Consider the following 16,099-nt stretch of genomic DNA (forward strand, 5'->3'; position numbering starts at 1 on the left):
GGACCAAAAACGTCATCGAGAGGCTTGTTGGCAGCACTCTCGCTCCCATAACTTCAGTTATTGGATAGATTTCAATTGATACATGCTGCGCAAAGTCGAGCTGATGTATATGATCGATTGTGTATCTCGTAGACTTAGATGATTCTTCTACTGTATCTCAGCCGGACGTGTTCATGTCAAGTTACCGCCCAACGCGAGCATTGTCGAAGCCGATGCATTCGCAGCAAGCAACGGCGATCCAGCTCCATCAAGCGCGTTGACGGGTTGAGCAACAAACCCTGCAAGTCATTCACCCGGGAACCCAGCGCGCAGGTTATCGTACTTGCTCGCCGGATAATGCAGAACATTCTGGCTTTGATCCAGCGCTCCGACACCACCAATGCCCTTCACAAACTGTACACGTGTTAGCAAACGCTCACTCCTACTAGCAACACACCATAACTCACCGTGGAAATCAAACTCTCTTCGCCCTTCCTATCCCCGCTACTCTCCCAGTACATCGCACCGCCTAGCCCCCTCTCCCGCACCAGTCCGGCCTTCATCCGCACCATCGCCGGCGTGTCATAGCTCACCATCAACCGACTGCCGCGGTCATAGCTCCAGCTCGCACCCACCTGCATGTCATTAGTGACACCCGGCCCGTCCGCCGGCAGCGCCTTGTAGTCATAGATCCCCGCCTCCCAGCTCCCCTGCCCCTGGCCCTGGTACGCACACCCGGGCCCCTCGGTGTTTGCAAAACTGCGCCCGTACAGCGGCACGCCGACGACGATCTTGTGCGGCGGGACGCCCGCGGCGACATAGTCGCGCAGCGCCTGCGCGGTGCTGAACGGCGTGCAAGACGCGTTGCGCGAGTCGGGGTTCCAGTTGGCCTGGTGGCCGGCCTTAGAGTCCCAGGAGCCGGCGTAGTCGTACGCCATGAGGTTCCAGAAGTCGAGGTAAACGTCCATTTCGGCGAGGCAGAGCTTGTTGTAGTTCTGGGGTCCGGCGGGTGAGGCGACGGTTAGGAGGTAGTGCACGCCGGGGGTGTGTTCGGCGGCGTAGGCGTTTAGTGCTTTGCGGGTTTCGGCGAGGAGGAGAACAAGGTTCCTGGCTTCGGTGTTGTCTTTTGGGTATTCCCAGTCTATATCGAGACCTGTGGTGCGTTAGAAGGGTACTATGTGTTTGTCTGGGCGTGTGAGGTACCATCAAAGCCAAGATTCATCATGATATCCACTGCACTGTTGGCGAATCTCGCTCGGCCTTGGGGCGTTGATGCAGGTTGGGCAAAGTTGGACGAGTAAGTCCATCCTCCAATCGAGAGCAGAACTTTCATTTGGCGGTGCTTCTTCTTTTGGAGGAAAAGCTGTTTGGCACAGCCATAGACATTGGTTCCGACATCATTCCACGAGTCGCGCTCGTAGTGCTTGTCTGTGTCTGACCATGTATCCGTCAAGTACACCTCACCAGAGTCTGGCCGGACATTTGCAAAAGCATAGAGTATGTGGGTGAGCTCATCGGCTGGTAGATCCTGGGGGTTGTAGTTACGTCCATAAATTCCCTATTCCAGCTTAGCTTAGTATGACGTTGGAGTGGCGCTGGTGAATCGACATACCCAGTTCACGAAGTACGCAACATTCTTGAATCCCGAAGCTGTCGACATTGTGTTTCCCTGAGGCTGTGGTATACCAACAGATTGAGAGAAGGCGATGTAGGAGAGCAGTGTTGTTATGAGTGAAATGGAGACATGCATCTTTAAACAGGTTACGCGGTGGCTGTGCACTTGGACCGTGCTACATGTACCTACGTGGCGTTGCATGAGGCGCAGGAACGCGATAAGAGAGCGGGACTGTGAAGGAACCGTACCGCGTCAGTGGAATTTGTGATGAATTGACGAGAAGCTTCCAGGGTGGACTGATTATTGACGCTATTTCTCGACAAATTTTCGCTCTCGTTTAATATCGTTGAGGTGCAGGTGCAGGTGCGCTCCTTCCTACCTTAAGTGAGAGTCTCAAAAGACCCGACAAGCCCCTGGAATAGTCGAGTTACACTTTGGCGAAACCGAGAAAGGTCCACGAGACCGTCTATACATCCTCTGCTACTGCACAAACCGATCCATATACACCTCACATCGCCCTCGTAAGGCATACCAAGCAGTAAGAGCCCCAGTCTTGTCGCAGTAAAACACCAACACTACTCGGAAGACATCGATGTGAGCGGGTGCAATCCGAGCGGAACGCGGATGTACCTCGCCTGGTATATATCCTGTTGAACGCCGGGAGTACAGCTGTATTCGAAACGACTTTGTAGGTTAGTGTGCCCTCGAGTCTCGAATCTAGTCTTCGCACCAGGCTTGTCCAGCAACCATGTTCAGAAGAAGCTTCTGTCGTGTTCACCGAGTCAAGCGTAGCTGCAAAGGCCCGCCTGAATACAGCTCACCGGAGCTATAATCTCTGGAGTGATAAGGTCGAATTCGGCCAGGTTGGCGGGGTCATGTGTGATGCAGCCGCCCCGGAAGACTTTGGCGACGGAAGCGAGCTCTATAAGGTTGGAGTGCGGTGTGAGTGCCACCGTGGCTGTTGTGGGTGTGACTCGGAGCCGCGGGAAACCACATGATGAAGTAAACACCAAGCCCATAACGGGATGGACCACATCTTGTTAGGTAGCTGACGGCTGCTCGTAGGGTTGATTCGGATTCTGGTCGTCTAAATGCGCAGATAGGTTCGGGGCTGCTCGAAACCAGATAGGTGGAAGTGTGACTGCAAGAGTACATTTCGCAAAATCAGCCATAACGTACGACTCGTGCACCCTGTTGTCTCATCCGTTAATCAGTGGATGTGAATCTGTTCCAAAACATGTGCAAGTCTCATAGCCTGGGAAATGCTGCCGATAGAGCTTCGAGAGCAGTCCCCTTGAGATCATGGTGGTAGAATTGCCTGGAGGAAGATCGAGTTTGCGGGTGACGGACGTCGAGGATGCACCAGAAGGCATATGCAAGGTGATGTAGAGAGAACATCTGAATAGTCGCACATTCTGCGTTGAGCACTGTCTATTCCTGGATGATGTTATTGGGAGCGAATGAGACGCCTTCATTTGTAACACGAGTAAGCTCCATATCCAGGTTTGAAGATCAGTTTGAGCGATACGATGCGATGAACCTGGAACACAATATGTATTCGAGTGCCTGATTTGTTCCCGAAGTTTGATGTTGCTTGGGTGGATTCTTAGGTCGGCGTTAACCGTCTCCAGAAAAACGGCTGGCCTTCTACCAGTGAGATATTTCAAGGATGCCTGCAATAAGTAGAAGTGAACATCTGTGATGCTGTGGGATGTTGGAGAAAATGGCCCAGAAAACACGGTCGCATCGAACCTGGTCAGTACGGCTGCGGCCATCACACAGCTCTCCATGAATGCGCACAGACATTAGCTGGGTCGGTATCTCCTGTGACGGGAGTTTCGAGCTGAGGCCACAAGAACTGTTATCGAATGTTTGCCCGGTTTCATTACGCACACGTTGAAGTGCACGGAGCTAGTGCTCGTTGAATGCGCTTAAGCTCGCAAAGTATAATACAAATCGCTCATCAGCATCAAGATTTCCTCACAAAGTCTGGCTTTCGGTTGCTGATGGTGCAGTAACCTCGCCGTTACCTGCACCTCCCAGTCTCCTCTTCTTAAGGACGTTCTCGATAAAGGCCTCTCCTGCCTTGTAACTGGATCGCACAAGGGGTCCGGAGGCACAGTACAGGAATCCCATGTCGAGAGCGCGCTGGCGCCAAAGCTCGAACTTATCGGGGGTGACGTACTCGTGAACGGCCATGTGGCGCTTTGTTGGTCGCATGTATTGGCCGAAGGTTACAACGTCGACGTTGTTCTTGCGAAGTTCTGGGCAGGGTCAGCAGGTGCTAGAATAGGAGGCTGGATGTACACATACCTCTCAATGCATCGAAAAGCTGCTCGTCCGTCTCGCCCAGACCCAGCATGATACTTGTCTTTGTGATGAGCGTCGGTTGTGCCTCCTTTGCAGTTCGCAGAACGTCCAGCGACTGCCTGAACTTGGCTCTCCTGTCGCGAACGAAAGGCGTGAGAGCTTCTGTGGTTTCGACGTTGTGTGCGTAGACGTCAAGTCCGCTCAAAGCCACTGTCTTGACCATCTCCATGTCGCCGGCATAGTCTCCCGTGAGCGCCTCGACGAGCATTGTCGGCGCCTTCTGCTTGATCTTCATGATCGTCTCCGCGAAGTGTCGCGCTCCGCCATCTGCAAGATCATCACGGTCCACAGATGTCAGGACAACGTAACCCAAGCCCCATCTTCGCAGCGCCTCGGCAGTGTTCTCGGGCTCGTGCGGGTCCAGCGGCGGAGGCGCCTTAGATGTCTTGACCGAGCAAAAACGGCAGCCACGCGTGCAAGTGTCGCCCATCAACATGATGGTCGCCGTCGCCGCACTCTTGTTGCTTCCGCCCCAACAGTCCGAAATGTTGGGACATTTCGCCTCCTCGCAGACAGTGTGGAGGTTCAGTCCTCGGAGATCCTTCTTGATCTTCTTGTAGTTCTGGTTGACAGGAATCGGCGTCTTCAGCCACTCCGGCAGCCGAGTGATGGTTTTCTTGCGGCCTTCCGGCCCTACTGTAGCAGTCTTGATCTCGTAGGCCTCGGCGGGTGATAGTGGCGCATTAGGGCTGACGAAATCGGCAAACGAAGGGCCGGCGTTGAGTGTGTCGCTAAACGACGTCGCAGCCCTCTTTGGCTTCGACGTCGGGTCTGCTGGCGGGTTGTCTGAGGTCGTGGCAAAAGTTCGGGCGCGTTGTGAAATGGTCCGCGACTGAGGAACAACCTGTCGTGCGGGCACGGCGAAGAGGCATCGTGAGCGGGGTATCGAGGCAGCCATTGTGGATGTGAGGTGTAAGTGAGAGGAGAGGGAGGCGTTGGGATTGAGCGTTAGATATGCTCACCAAGATTGCGCCTTCTTTTCCCGTTTCTGGCCGACATGTCCGCCGCATAACCAAAGGACGCTAGTGCAGCTAGGCCAGTCAAACAGGCCAAACACGCAGCCCACCGCATCCCTGCACAGTACACACCGGGGCCGCAGGGTGGAACTTCAACGTACACCGATTCACAACACCACGTAATCACGACTCCTCGCCGGCGCATCCTCTCTCGCCGTCCGATCGTTCACGACCAATTGCAGCGCCAGGTCTGGACACCGTCGACCGCATTGATAGGCAAAGGCCACGTTTGGTGGAGCAAGAGCGGGACACTTTATTCGGACTAAGGAGGAGCTCGCAGTGAGAGCTGCACCTCAGCGACAATATGGACAAGAAGCAGGAGGACGTTGGCGGCGTCGCCCAGATCGACAAGACCACCGTGTTCCAGGATGCCCGTGTCTTCAACCAGAGCCCTGTGTCGCCGCGCAAGTGCAGAGTGATCCTCACCAAGCTTGCGCTGCTCATGTTCACGGGCGAGAGCTGGGGACGTCAGGAAGCCACCACACTTTTCTTCGGCATCTCGAAGCTGTTCCAGAACAAGGATGCATCTCTGCGCCAGATGGTGTACCTGGTCATCAAGGAGCTCGCTGGCTCCGCCGACGACGTGATCATGGTCACATCCTCCATCATGAAGGACACGTCCGTCGGCAGCGACGTCGTGTACCGCGCCAACGCTATCCGTGCGCTGTGCCGTGTTATCGATGCCTCCACCGTACAAGCCATCGAGCGTCTCGTCAAGACGTGCATTGTCGACAAGAACCCCTCCGTAGCCTCCGCCGCCCTCGTCTCGTCGTACCACCTCCTGCCAGTCGCCAAGGATGTTGTCCGAAGATGGCAGTCTGAGGCAGCTGAGGCCGCCTCTGGGGCCAAGTCTGGTGGTTTCTTTGGTGGATTTGGCGGCAACTCGCAGACAGGCCTCCAGGCCAGCACAAACTACATGACACAGTACCACGCCATTGGTCTGTTGTACCAAATGCGCTCTGGCGACAGGATGAGCTTGGTCAAGATGGTCCAGCAGTACTCGGCTGCGGGTGTAGTCAAGAGCCCTGCTGCGACAGTTCTGCTCGTCAGGCTGGCTGCTAAGTTGGCTGAGGAGGACCCCAACCTGCGAAAGGTACGTCGTCGCGCTGTTGTGATCTACAGTATTGACCATTCCACAGCCCATGATGCAACTCCTCGATGGCTGGTTGCGCCACAAGTCCGAGATGGTCAACTTCGAGGCCGCAAAGGCCATTGCCGACATGCGCGACGTCACCGATGCCGAGCTCGTCCAAGCTGTCCACGTTCTTCAGCTGTTCCTCACATCCCCTCGCGCCGTCACCAAGTTTGCCGCGCTTAGGATTCTGTCGCAAATGGCTTCGTTCAAGCCTGATGCTGTGCGCACATGTAACCAGGACATCGAGTCGCTCATCACCAACTCCAACCGCAGCATCGCTACATTCGCCATCACCACACTGCTCAAGACCGGTAACGAGTCTTCGGTAGACAGGCTCATGAAGCAGATCGCCGGCTTCATGGCGGAGATTACCGACGAGTTCAAGGTCACCATCGTGGAGGCTGTCCGTACCCTGGCCCTGAAGTTCAAGGCTAAGCAGTCGGGCTTCCTGGCTTTCCTCAGCGGTATTCTCCGTGACGAGGGCGGCTATGAGTTCAAGCGATCTGTTGTGGAAGCAATTATGGACCTCATCCGCTTTGTGCCCGAGGCGAAAGAGGACGCGCTCGCAACTCTCTGCGAGTTTATTGAGGACTGCGAGTTCACCAAGCTTGCTGTCCGTATTTTGTTCGTTCTTGGCCGCGAGGGCCCTTCAACACCTCACCCCACCAAGTACATCCGTTACATCTACAACCGCGTGGTTCTTGAGAACGCCATCGTCCGGGCTGCTGCTACATCTGCGCTGGCCAAGTTTGGTGTCGGCCAGAAGGATCCTGAGATCAAGAAGTCGGTGCACGTACTTCTCACCCGCTGTCTCGATGACGTTGACGACGAAGTCCGTGATCGTGCTGCACTGAACCTTCGGTTGATGGGCCAGGACGATGACTTGGCTCTCAGCTTCATTCGTAACGACTCCATGTTCTCTCTGCCTGTTCTTGAGCACCAGCTTGCGATGTACGTTAGCTCTGACTCTCGTGACACCTTCGAGACAGCTTTCGACATCACCAAGATCCCCACCGTCTCGCGCGAGCAAGCTGATGCCGCTGATTTGTCGAAGAAGACTGAAGGCGCCACACCCACCATCAAGGCTCCCAGCGCTGCGAAGGCACCCTCAAAGGTCGGTGCCGAGGCCGCTGCGTCGGCCGCGAGCAACGCCCAGAAGTACCAGGAGGAGCTGCAGAAGATCCCAGAGCTTGCGGCGCACGGCGGTGTTCTCAAGTCGAGCGACGTCATCGAGCTCACCGAGACAGAAACCGAGTACGTCGTCACAGCCATCAAGCACATCTTCAAGGACCACGTGGTTCTCCAGTACGACATCAAGAACACACTCCCCGACACAGTTCTTCTCGATGTCGAGATGGTGGTTGCGCCAGAGGACGACGGCGACGTTCAATTAGAAGAGGAGTTCATCATCCCAGCGCCGAAGCTCAACACGAACGAGCCCGGCACTGTCTACGTTTCGTTCAAGCGTCTCGAGACCGAATCGCAGTTCATCGCCACCACCTTCACCAACGTGCTCAAGTTCACAAGCAAGGAGATCGACCCGAGCACAAACGAACCCGAGGACGGCGACGGGTATCCCGACGAGTACCAGGTGGAGGATTTGGATCTCAACGGTGCCGATTACGTCGTCCCGGCATACGCTGGCAGCTTCGACAACGTGTGGGACCAAGCAAACGGCGACTCGGCAACAGAAACATTGCAACTGAGCGAGATGAAGAGCATCTCAGGTACGTTCTCTATCGCACATGAACAAAAGTTCGATGCACTAACGCCCAACAGATGCCACAGAACAGCTCACAACGACGCTGAGCCTGCAACCGCTCGAGGGCACAGACGTCGCGCTGTCCACCACCACACATACGCTCAAGCTCTACGGCAAGACAATAACCGGCGGCAAGGTCGCCGCCATGATCAGGATGGCGTTCAGCGCCCGGACAGGCGTCACAATGAAGATCGACGTGAGGAGCGAGGAGGAGGGGTTCGCCGCCCTTGTTGTCGGCAGCGTGGCATAAGTACGATGGAAGCGGGGCGGAAAACGCGAAGGACTGGTAGCTTGAAGACAATGACTGAAGCCGTATACGTTCTCTGCTTAAACATGATCGTGGTGTCGGCAACTCTCGAATTCCTAGCATACGAATGTGCTGTCTGCAAATCTCGAATTCCCGAACACACCCCTCATCTTTCCAATTCAAATGAATGCTACATATATCTGCGGTGACATCACTCCCATTTCCACAGTCTCGCACCCGCCCCACTAACTCGGACCCCCGAGCTCACAATTCCCCGCACCACATTTCCGCGCCCAAACCCCAAAACACCACAACAAACAACCCGCGCACCCGCAATGTCCGACGCAGACCTCGAGCAAATCAGACAGGCGCGCCTGCAGCAGCTGCAGCAGCAATCCGGCGGCGGCGGCGGCGGCGACGCCTCAGAGCAGGACCAGCGCCGGTACGCGACGCAGCCTCTGAAATGAGATACACACGCTGACGCGCACAGGCAACAAGAAAGTACATCCCCCCCCCCTACTACCAAACCGCCGCACCCAGCGACCCGCCGACCTAGCTAACACCACCCCCAAGCCGACCAACGCGCCCACGCCCTCTCGCAAATCCTCTCGCCCCCCGCCGCCGACCGGCTCGGCCGCATCCGCCTGGTGAAACCCTCGCGCGCGACCGAGATCGAGAACCAGCTCATTGCCGCGGCGCGCGCGGGGCGTATCCGGCAGAAGGTCACCGAGGAGCAGTTGAAGGATATGCTGGGGGGGTTGGCGGAAAGGGAGGAGGAGGAGAGGATTGTGGTGAATCGGCGCGGGGGAGGGTGGGAGGAGGATGAGGAGTTGGAGGAGTTGATGAAGGGTGTTTAGGAAGGGGGTTTAGGAAGGGGGTGTGGGGAGGGGGAGAGGGGGAAGCGCTGCGGGATAGCGAAATGGGGGATCGTGGGATGGGGGATTATGGAATGGGGGTCACGTAGCAGCATGGCTGGGTACGGACGGCGCTGTGCAAGATGCTGAAGGGTCTCTTGGGGTTCAGATACGCAAGCGAGGAGAAATATATCACAGACCAAGCTCCCACGACTACAATACGGCATTCACCCCCGGTCGTCAGGCCGCGGCTCCACATTCGACTGCACACAAGTCAGCACACGCACCCCCTCAACACGCACCCCCGCTTACCTGATTCCCGTTGTAAAACTGCTGACCGCGCGGCTCCCGCGCCCGCTGATCCGCCAGCGTCCGGACCCGGATCCCCTCGCCCTCGCTGTCTGCCGCGCGCGCACTTCCCACCGTCTGCCCCTGTCCCTGCCCCTGCCCCTGGCCCTGTCCCTGCCCCGACGCCGCCGCGCCCGCCCCAGTCCCCAGAAACGACCCCAGAATGCCCCCCGCGTAGTTCACCGTGGACGACAGCAGCCCGAACGCGCCGCTCACGAGCCCCGTGGTCGTGCCCGCGAGCAGATTCGTGCCGGAGCCCGCATACGCGTCTGTGTAGCCCTTGACGGGGACGAGGACCAGGGTGGCGCTGGGCGCGAGGTCGATGTCGCCGAGGGCCTGGTTCTCGTCGCCGGCGGACAGCTCGCGGCTGGGCGCGGGCGCGAGGATGTGGCGGAAGAAGTAGGGCGGCAGCGCGCGGTTCTGGATGTTCGCGTCCGAAGCGTCGAGGGCGGCGAACTCGGTGTCGATCCAGGCGCGGACTTGGTTGTCGAGGGAGGCGGTGCGCGGGAAGGTGGTGCGGATGGTGCGGCCGTCGAAGAGGCGGACGTTGAGGTGGACGGTCTGGGCTTGCGAGCCGCGTGTTGAAGGTGTTGGTCGGGGCGTGGTCTGGGGGCTTGTGGTTCGTTCCTGTTCGCGCTCGGCCTTGCGCGCTTCGGCCTGTGCCTTGCGTTCGGCTTTGTCTTGCTCTATTCGCGCTTTGATACGCGCCAGCTCCTCGGCGTCCTCCCGCTTCTTCTTTTGTAGCGCAGCTCGGGCAATTTGCTGGGCAGAGTTTGTTGTAGCTGAAGATGCCGCGAGACCAGCTTGTGGAGCAGCGTCGGCGCGCTGCTTGCCCTTGGCAGACGCATTGGTAGGAACGGTTGCTGGGGGGTTCCGCCTCGGTACGGACGGGACGGCTGGTGCTGGCGGTAAGACGGGTGCTGGCGCAGGCGTTGTGACCGCTGTAGGTTCATCGTCCCCGTACAGATCGTCCTCTGCCGGCGCTGTATTCGCTTGTGCCGGTGCTGAGCCAGCAATCGGCGACGCTCCCAGGACCTTCCGCACGGCATTTACAAACTGTTCCTGGCCGACGTCGCTCCCGAGCTGCAACTGCAGCCTTCCATTGTGAATGACGACCAGCGTAGGCGCGCTCTCAACCTTGCAGAACGCGGCAAGGAACCCGGCTTCGGTCGATCCGCTCTCCAGGCGCAGGAGGATGGCTTTCTGTTCGAGGAGACTGGACAGCTGCGCTGGTCAGACATTTGACATGGGATACGGGATATCATGCGTGACAAGCTTCTTGCCAACATACCCAACCGCTCCTTAGCCACTCATCCTCCCACTGCTTGCTTGTTGCGCCGTCATCTAGGCACCAGTGAGTATAATGCTAAGAGCGAAATCGCAAACCTACCTCGAATGAAGCATGCCACAAGCTTCTGCTGCTGGATGGCCTGGCCAATGCCGCTCTGTAAGGTGCCTTCGTAAAACATGGCTGCGTGGTATATAGGTACTAGAGGTTGTCGTTACGTTGCGGGGAGATAGCCGGAGTTACCTGCCCGCGGGTGGCCCACTTCCCTAGTTGCCGCGGCAGTCCAGGAACTTGCGGTAGTCCAGGAACTTGTGACAGTCAACGTGGATATCGAGACATAAAAATATAACCCTAGACTTGATTAATGAAACCACGCTAACTTTAGAGCTGGATGTGTTTCAATAGCCATCTTGATCTGAAAAGTTCATTCGCTATAAGACTAAATGTCATGTCTAGTTCACCACAACCAACGGCCGCGGCGTGAGCTTCGTGCCATGGCTGAACAAGTTGTCCGGATCATACTTCTGCTTCAGATCCTCCAAGCGCCTCACATTCTCACCAAAGATATCATTCGCCGCCACATCCTCGCTGGCGTAATTCCCGTACTGGCCGACGCCGCCGTCCTTCGACCTATCCGCCGCCGTCTCAGACGCCTTCTTCAGCAGCGAGCGCGAGAACGTGCGAATCTGCGTGTCGAGCTTGGGATCGAACCTACACAAACCATCAGTGATCTCCCTTGTAAGTATGACGGGGAAATACGCACCACTTGAACATCGTCGCGACGTTGTAATAGTCCCCACGGTTCGAGAAACTCATCGCCTCGTTGCTGACCTCCATGACCTTCTTGTACGGCACAACCTCCCACAGCACCATGCTCTGCGCCAGCTCGGCTGCATTGCTCTCCACGAACGCCTGGAACTCGCGGTACACGTCCTGCACGAACGCGGGCTCGAGCGGCAGCTTGAACGCGCCGCCGCCGAACTGCTTGCGCCCGTCGAAGCCCGCGGACGCGTTGAGCAGGCTGTTGAGCACGGGGTACGGGATCGTAGCGGTCATGTCGGCGACGGGGCCCAGCGCAAACAGGTCGGCGAAGATGGCGCGGGCCTCGGACTCAGTGCCGTTGTGGAACAGCTGTGTCAGCACGACGGGGGCGTTCTGGGGCGGCGGGCTGCTGAAGCCGACGAGCAGGGCTTGGTTGCCGTCGTTGGTGGCGTGGAATTTGTTCATAAATTGCACGATTTGCGGCAGCGCTGTGGGCGGGAAGACGAGCGGGCCGGCGAAGACGGGGTTAGGCTGGGGATGGCCCTGGAAGGTGAACTTCGTGACGACGCCGAAGTTCTGGCCTGCGCCCCGGATCGCCCAGAAGAGGTCTGGGTTGGTGGTCTGGGAGGCTGTGGCGACTTCGCCTGAGGCCAGGACGACTTCGACGGAGAGCAGGTTGTCGATTGTCAGACCGTGTTTTCCACTTAGGTAACCGTAGCCTCCACCAAGGGTTAAGCCGCCGACTCCGGTGTGGTTCACTGTGCCTCCTACTGTTGCGAGACCGTGTTCGGCGGCGGCGTTGTCGACGTCTTCCCAAACGGTGCCACCTTCTGCGGTGATGGTGCGGGCCTCCGGGTCGACGGTGACGCCGCGCATCTTGGAGAGGTCGATAACGAGACCATCTTCGATAGACGCGGCGCCAGACGTCGAGTGACCTCCTCCTCGGACAGTGAAGGGAAGTTTGTGCTTACGGACCTGCTCAAGGGTTGCCTGGACGTCAGAAGCAGATCGGACGGCCACCACTGCAGACTACCAGACAGTCAGTTCGTGCGTTCTGTACAGCTCTATGCATGATATAGGCGTGAATGTGTCGGGGTCTTTATGGGGTTCGAGGAGACTGGGATTACACACAGCTCTCTTCACACAGCTTTCGCTCCACCTCTGGATGATATCCTCGTACTTCTGTCCATCTCCAGGAACCAGAACATCAGCCCCGGTGCCCTTCAATAACTCTTTCAGCGACGTATAGTCAAACTTCTCGGCGATTGAACCCATGTTGAAGGTCTGTACTCTTTACAATGGCACGCCGGGAGCTACACTAGAGGACGGTTGATGTAAGCCACTTTCAGCCTAGCTACTGACTACTTCAAGATCTCTCGTTTTCCGTAATACGTCGTTCAATGCGATGTTGGGATTGACCGCTCGCAACGAGATTGTCTGCAAACCGATTGTAATCGTTTGGGTGTTGAGGAGTACTGGAGGTGCAGCTAAGAACGATGGTGACATGGCGGGGTGGAGCTCTCCATATCTCGGATGGTAGCTACCGATACGATAAGTGGCAGTAAGCAAAGATCAGCAAGCATTGGCGCGTAAGACTGGTAATTAGTCAAATCCGTCAGACAGTCGGTATCTAAACGTAGCCGCCTGTACTCGGTCCGTACCCTCTTGAAGTGCAATTACCGCAGACAGCTGATGGATCGTACACTGCCATCAAATGAAGTCAAGAAGCTACTCAGAAATTCCATGGAAACACTAGTGGCATTTGATACCCAAGAATAAGCTGCAATTTAGTAATCTATAATGGTATGGCGTCGTCGAGATGAGACTCCATGCTCCTTCATCACGTTCATCGTGATTGGCTGGCGACGCGCTCTAGCGTGGACGGCCGTGAATGCGGCGAACTTTCTCTTTACCGTGAGCTAGGTGACCGACGCCGCCAGTCTGCAACACACAAAAATGTTGAAAGCAAAGGGCTTGCAGTCCGTCTGCGCATCATGTCGCCTCAACCTCGCGATCACACGTGCGCGTAATGCACGATTGCCACAGTCGACCCTGGCACTGCGACCGGCGCAAGTCAGCTTCGCACAGCAACGATTTCTTTCAACTACGCTCCGACGACGACAAGACCAGACCCAAGACCCCTCGGCGAGCTCGAACGAACCATCCCTCGACCCGGCAGTACACAAGTTGAATATCGAGGTCAATGTACGAAATGCAAGACAGCAGTTCCGCGACTATTTGCCTCGGGATCACTTGAGCGCTGAGGAGTTCACACTGTACGAGCGGCTATACGGATCGCCGATACTGGTAGACACAGCGGAAGAGCTGCTGGAGACCAACCAGCCTGGGGAGATCATATCAGAGGAGCTGCCAGATGGCTCGACGGTGCTTCTAAGGAGAGGCGAAGATGGCGAGCTCGAGGAGATTGACCTCAACGAGGAGGAAGAGGCCGAACTGGAGGTGGAGGATGAAGATTCTATGACAACGGACGAATGGGAGGAGTACAGAGAACAAAAGGCAGCGAAGTTTCACGAGAAGGTGTACCAGCACAGTCGCAACACACAAGAGGAAGCTGAAGAGTGGGAGGATGAGGAAGTTGAAGAGGACGAGGAAGAATTCACGCGCACACACCCCCTCACCCTCGCTGGTCGCTTCAAACCGTCGCCGTCAACCATCTTCCTCCCCAAGGACTCGCTCGTCGACCCCACCGCACAACTCCTCACACGCGCAAACCACAAGCACCTTACCGAGTCGGCCAACCGTCTTTTTGGTGGACCAGGACTGCCCTTCTCTGCAGGTACGACACCAGCGAGGCTCGGCAAGGAGCAGAAGCCTATTCCACTCGACCCGTCGCAGACCGAGATGGGCAACATTGAGGCAGACGCATACATGGCGGCTGTGCAACCAGGAACATATGCGAGTGTCATGTGTGCCCTTGTTGAGGTCCGACGCCGACTAGGCACACCGTGGATAGAACACATGCTGGCCAAGAAGGGTGGAACAATTCTCGACGCTGGCTCAGGCGGCGTTGGTGTGCTCGCATGGCAGGAGATTCTGAAAGCCGAATGGGACAGCAAGCACGGAATCTCAGACGAACCCGCCCCGCAGGAGACCACGTCAGAAAGCGTTCAGCCAGAAAGCTCATCCCCAGGGCCCGCCCCGAAGAGCAAAGCCACGGTCCTCGCCGGTTCCGACACCCTCCGCCACCGCGCAAGCCGCCTCCTCGAGAACACCACCTTCATCCCCCGCCTGCCCGAGCACGTCGCCCCCGAACAAGACTCCAAGACCTCGCAGCCGCACAAAGTATACGACATCGTCATCGCCCCCCACACCCTCTGGCCGCTGAAGCAGGAGTACCAGCGCAAAGAACTCGTCTCCAAATACTGGTCGCTCCTCAACCCCGCCGGCGGCGTACTCGTGATAATCGAAAAGGGCCTGCCGCGGGGCTTCGAAGTAGTCGCCGGCGCCCGCGCCATGCTGCTCTCGCGGCACATCTCGTCGCCCGACAGCACGACGATCGAGACGCCGCTGGAAGAACAGCTCTCGCAGCCCGACGTCGACACGCGCTTCAAAGCCAAGGAAACCGGCATGATCATCGCGCCGTGCACCAACCACGCGCCGTGCCCCATGTACACGGTCCCTGGCAAGAGCCCCGGCCGCAAGGACTTCTGCTTCTTCACCCAGCGCTACATCCGGCCCCCCTACCTGCAGCGCATCCTCAACGCCAAAGACCGCAACCACGAGGACGTGCAGTTCAGCTTCCTCGCGGTGCAGCGCGGGCGGGACCAGCGCCTGCCGCAGCACGATCTGCTCGGTACCGGTGTGCTGCAGAGCGTCGACAGCACCGACGCCGCGTTCGCGGGCCACGAGTGGCTCCCCGACCCGCAGGATCCGGAGAACCCGGACATGGTCACGGCGGAGCACGTCAATCCGCTCGCGCTGCCGCGGCTGATTCTGCCCGCGCTGAAGCGCAGGGGGCACATTACGTTTGACGTGTGCACGCCGGCGGGGACGCTGGAGCGGTGGACGGTGCCGCGGTCGTTTAGTCGGCAGGCGTTCCGCGACGCGAAGAAGCTGCGCTGGGGCGACTTGTGGGGGCTGGGCGCGAAGACGAGGATGGCGAAGTCGGTGCGGTTGGGTAAGCCCGGCGAGGACTTTGATCGCAAGGGCCGCATGGTCAGGAAGCCGAAGAAGGTTACTATCGAGATTGGTCAGGGCGGCGAGGGCGAGGCTGATGATAGAGTCACATATGGTGGAAAGAGGTTCGGAGACCGCTCAGGGCGGTACACAAGCGACAGGAAGATCAGGGGAACTGGCGGCAGGAAGGGGAGGAAGAAGCCTATTAGCGTTTCCGCCGACGCTCTCGAGTGATCGAAACGAAAGTGTAGATTATTGTGTACAACACGGCATTGGGCGGCGTTCGTGTTTGCAGTCACTGTACAAACACACCACTGTAAGATATCAGTCACGAAGTCATGAAGATAGGCTGGAACAAAGGAGACTGTATTGTAAAGTAAACCACCCGTCATTCACCTCCATCTGCAGACGCGGACGAACGGTAGCTAGCTAGACCCTTCTACTCCCCCGGAAGCGGCCCCTCAAGAAACCCTCCCATCTGTCTAGCCGCCCGCCATTACGTCCGCTGGCCTACCAACCACCCCCGTCGAGCCACTGCTCCAACTATGTTTGCAATTTAGATGTGTTCACCCCCTGATAATCTTGA

General features: G+C 57.5%; 8 protein-coding genes across 8 annotated transcripts; 3 read left to right on the plus strand and 5 right to left on the minus strand.

The window, feature by feature from the left end:
* Window positions 1–285: 285 nt before the first annotated feature.
* Window positions 286–1,639, minus strand: C7974DRAFT_415214 (glycoside hydrolase superfamily; the record flags this gene model as incomplete). Its single annotated transcript, XM_046143874.1, has 4 exons — window positions 286–393; window positions 447–1,132; window positions 1,183–1,537; window positions 1,592–1,639. The coding sequence occupies 4 exons, from the start codon at window positions 1,637–1,639 to the stop codon at window positions 286–288; spliced, it is 1,197 nt and encodes a 398-aa protein (XP_045994438.1).
* Window positions 1,640–2,716: 1,077 nt separating this feature from the next.
* On the minus strand, window positions 2,717–3,631 carry C7974DRAFT_223938 (uncharacterized protein). The gene has a single exon (XM_046137222.1). The coding sequence runs from the start codon at window positions 3,382–3,384 to the stop codon at window positions 2,794–2,796; it is 591 nt and encodes a 196-aa protein (XP_045994439.1). The 5' UTR covers window positions 3,385–3,631; the 3' UTR covers window positions 2,717–2,793.
* C7974DRAFT_223941 (uncharacterized protein) lies at window positions 3,480–4,949 on the minus strand. The gene is made up of 2 exons (XM_046137223.1): window positions 3,908–4,949; window positions 3,480–3,858 (listed from the first exon to the last, which is right to left on the minus strand). The coding sequence occupies exons 1-2, from the start codon at window positions 4,860–4,862 to the stop codon at window positions 3,575–3,577; spliced, it is 1,239 nt and encodes a 412-aa protein (XP_045994440.1). The 5' UTR covers window positions 4,863–4,949; the 3' UTR covers window positions 3,480–3,574.
* A 95-nt stretch (window positions 4,950–5,044) lies between these two features.
* C7974DRAFT_363187 (adaptin N terminal region-domain-containing protein) lies at window positions 5,045–8,368 on the plus strand. The gene is made up of 3 exons (XM_046139753.1): window positions 5,045–6,073; window positions 6,120–7,842; window positions 7,895–8,368. The coding sequence occupies exons 1-3, from the start codon at window positions 5,285–5,287 to the stop codon at window positions 8,125–8,127; spliced, it is 2,745 nt and encodes a 914-aa protein (XP_045994441.1). The 5' UTR covers window positions 5,045–5,284; the 3' UTR covers window positions 8,128–8,368.
* Window positions 8,369–8,370: 2 nt separating this feature from the next.
* C7974DRAFT_398597 (PDCD5-related protein) lies at window positions 8,371–9,031 on the plus strand. Its single transcript, XM_046142334.1, has 3 exons — window positions 8,371–8,566; window positions 8,615–8,625; window positions 8,698–9,031. The coding sequence occupies exons 1-3, from the start codon at window positions 8,460–8,462 to the stop codon at window positions 8,979–8,981; spliced, it is 402 nt and encodes a 133-aa protein (XP_045994442.1). The 5' UTR covers window positions 8,371–8,459; the 3' UTR covers window positions 8,982–9,031.
* Window positions 8,830–10,795, minus strand: C7974DRAFT_457794 (uncharacterized protein; the record flags this gene model as incomplete). Its single annotated transcript, XM_046146066.1, has 3 exons — window positions 8,830–10,550; window positions 10,618–10,670; window positions 10,717–10,795. 3 exons carry the CDS (start codon window positions 10,793–10,795, stop codon window positions 9,270–9,272), a joined length of 1,413 nt encoding a protein of 470 aa, XP_045994443.1. The 3' UTR covers window positions 8,830–9,269.
* A 271-nt stretch (window positions 10,796–11,066) lies between these two features.
* Window positions 11,067–12,651, minus strand: C7974DRAFT_315739 (uncharacterized protein; the record flags this gene model as incomplete). The annotated part of the gene is made up of 3 exons (XM_046138523.1): window positions 11,067–11,325; window positions 11,378–12,405; window positions 12,508–12,651. The coding sequence occupies 3 exons, from the start codon at window positions 12,649–12,651 to the stop codon at window positions 11,067–11,069; spliced, it is 1,431 nt and encodes a 476-aa protein (XP_045994444.1).
* Window positions 12,652–13,294: 643 nt separating this feature from the next.
* On the plus strand, window positions 13,295–15,876 carry C7974DRAFT_398605 (37S ribosomal protein-like protein Rsm22). The gene has a single exon (XM_046142335.1). The coding sequence runs from the start codon at window positions 13,333–13,335 to the stop codon at window positions 15,745–15,747; it is 2,415 nt and encodes an 804-aa protein (XP_045994445.1). The 5' UTR covers window positions 13,295–13,332; the 3' UTR covers window positions 15,748–15,876.
* The last annotated feature ends 223 nt before the right edge of the window (window positions 15,877–16,099 follow it).

Source organism: Boeremia exigua, assembly GCF_020726555.1.
Source record: "Boeremia exigua strain MPI-SDFR-AT-0100 chromosome Unknown C7974scaffold_9, whole genome shotgun sequence".
Classification (NCBI taxonomy): Eukaryota; Fungi; Ascomycota; class Dothideomycetes; order Pleosporales; family Didymellaceae; genus Boeremia; species Boeremia exigua.

Coding starts and splice junctions, on each gene's coding strand:
- C7974DRAFT_223941 (XM_046137223.1), bottom strand. CDS start 4,862: ATGGCTGCCTCGATACCCCGCTCACGATGCCTCTTCGCCGTGCCCGCA. Junction 3,859..3,907: donor GCTTTTCGATGCATTGAGAG/GTATGTGTACAT, acceptor GACCCTGCCCAG/AACTTCGCAAGAACAACGTC.
- C7974DRAFT_363187 (XM_046139753.1), top strand. CDS start 5,285: ATGGACAAGAAGCAGGAGGACGTTGGCGGCGTCGCCCAGATCGACAAG. Junction 6,074..6,119: donor AGGACCCCAACCTGCGAAAG/GTACGTCGTCGC, acceptor ACCATTCCACAG/CCCATGATGCAACTCCTCGA. Junction 7,843..7,894: donor CGAGATGAAGAGCATCTCAG/GTACGTTCTCTA, acceptor AACGCCCAACAG/ATGCCACAGAACAGCTCACA.
- C7974DRAFT_223938 (XM_046137222.1), bottom strand. CDS start 3,384: ATGGAGAGCTGTGTGATGGCCGCAGCCGTACTGACCAGGTTCGATGCG.
- C7974DRAFT_398597 (XM_046142334.1), top strand. CDS start 8,460: ATGTCCGACGCAGACCTCGAGCAAATCAGACAGGCGCGCCTGCAGCAG.
- C7974DRAFT_398605 (XM_046142335.1), top strand. CDS start 13,333: ATGTTGAAAGCAAAGGGCTTGCAGTCCGTCTGCGCATCATGTCGCCTC.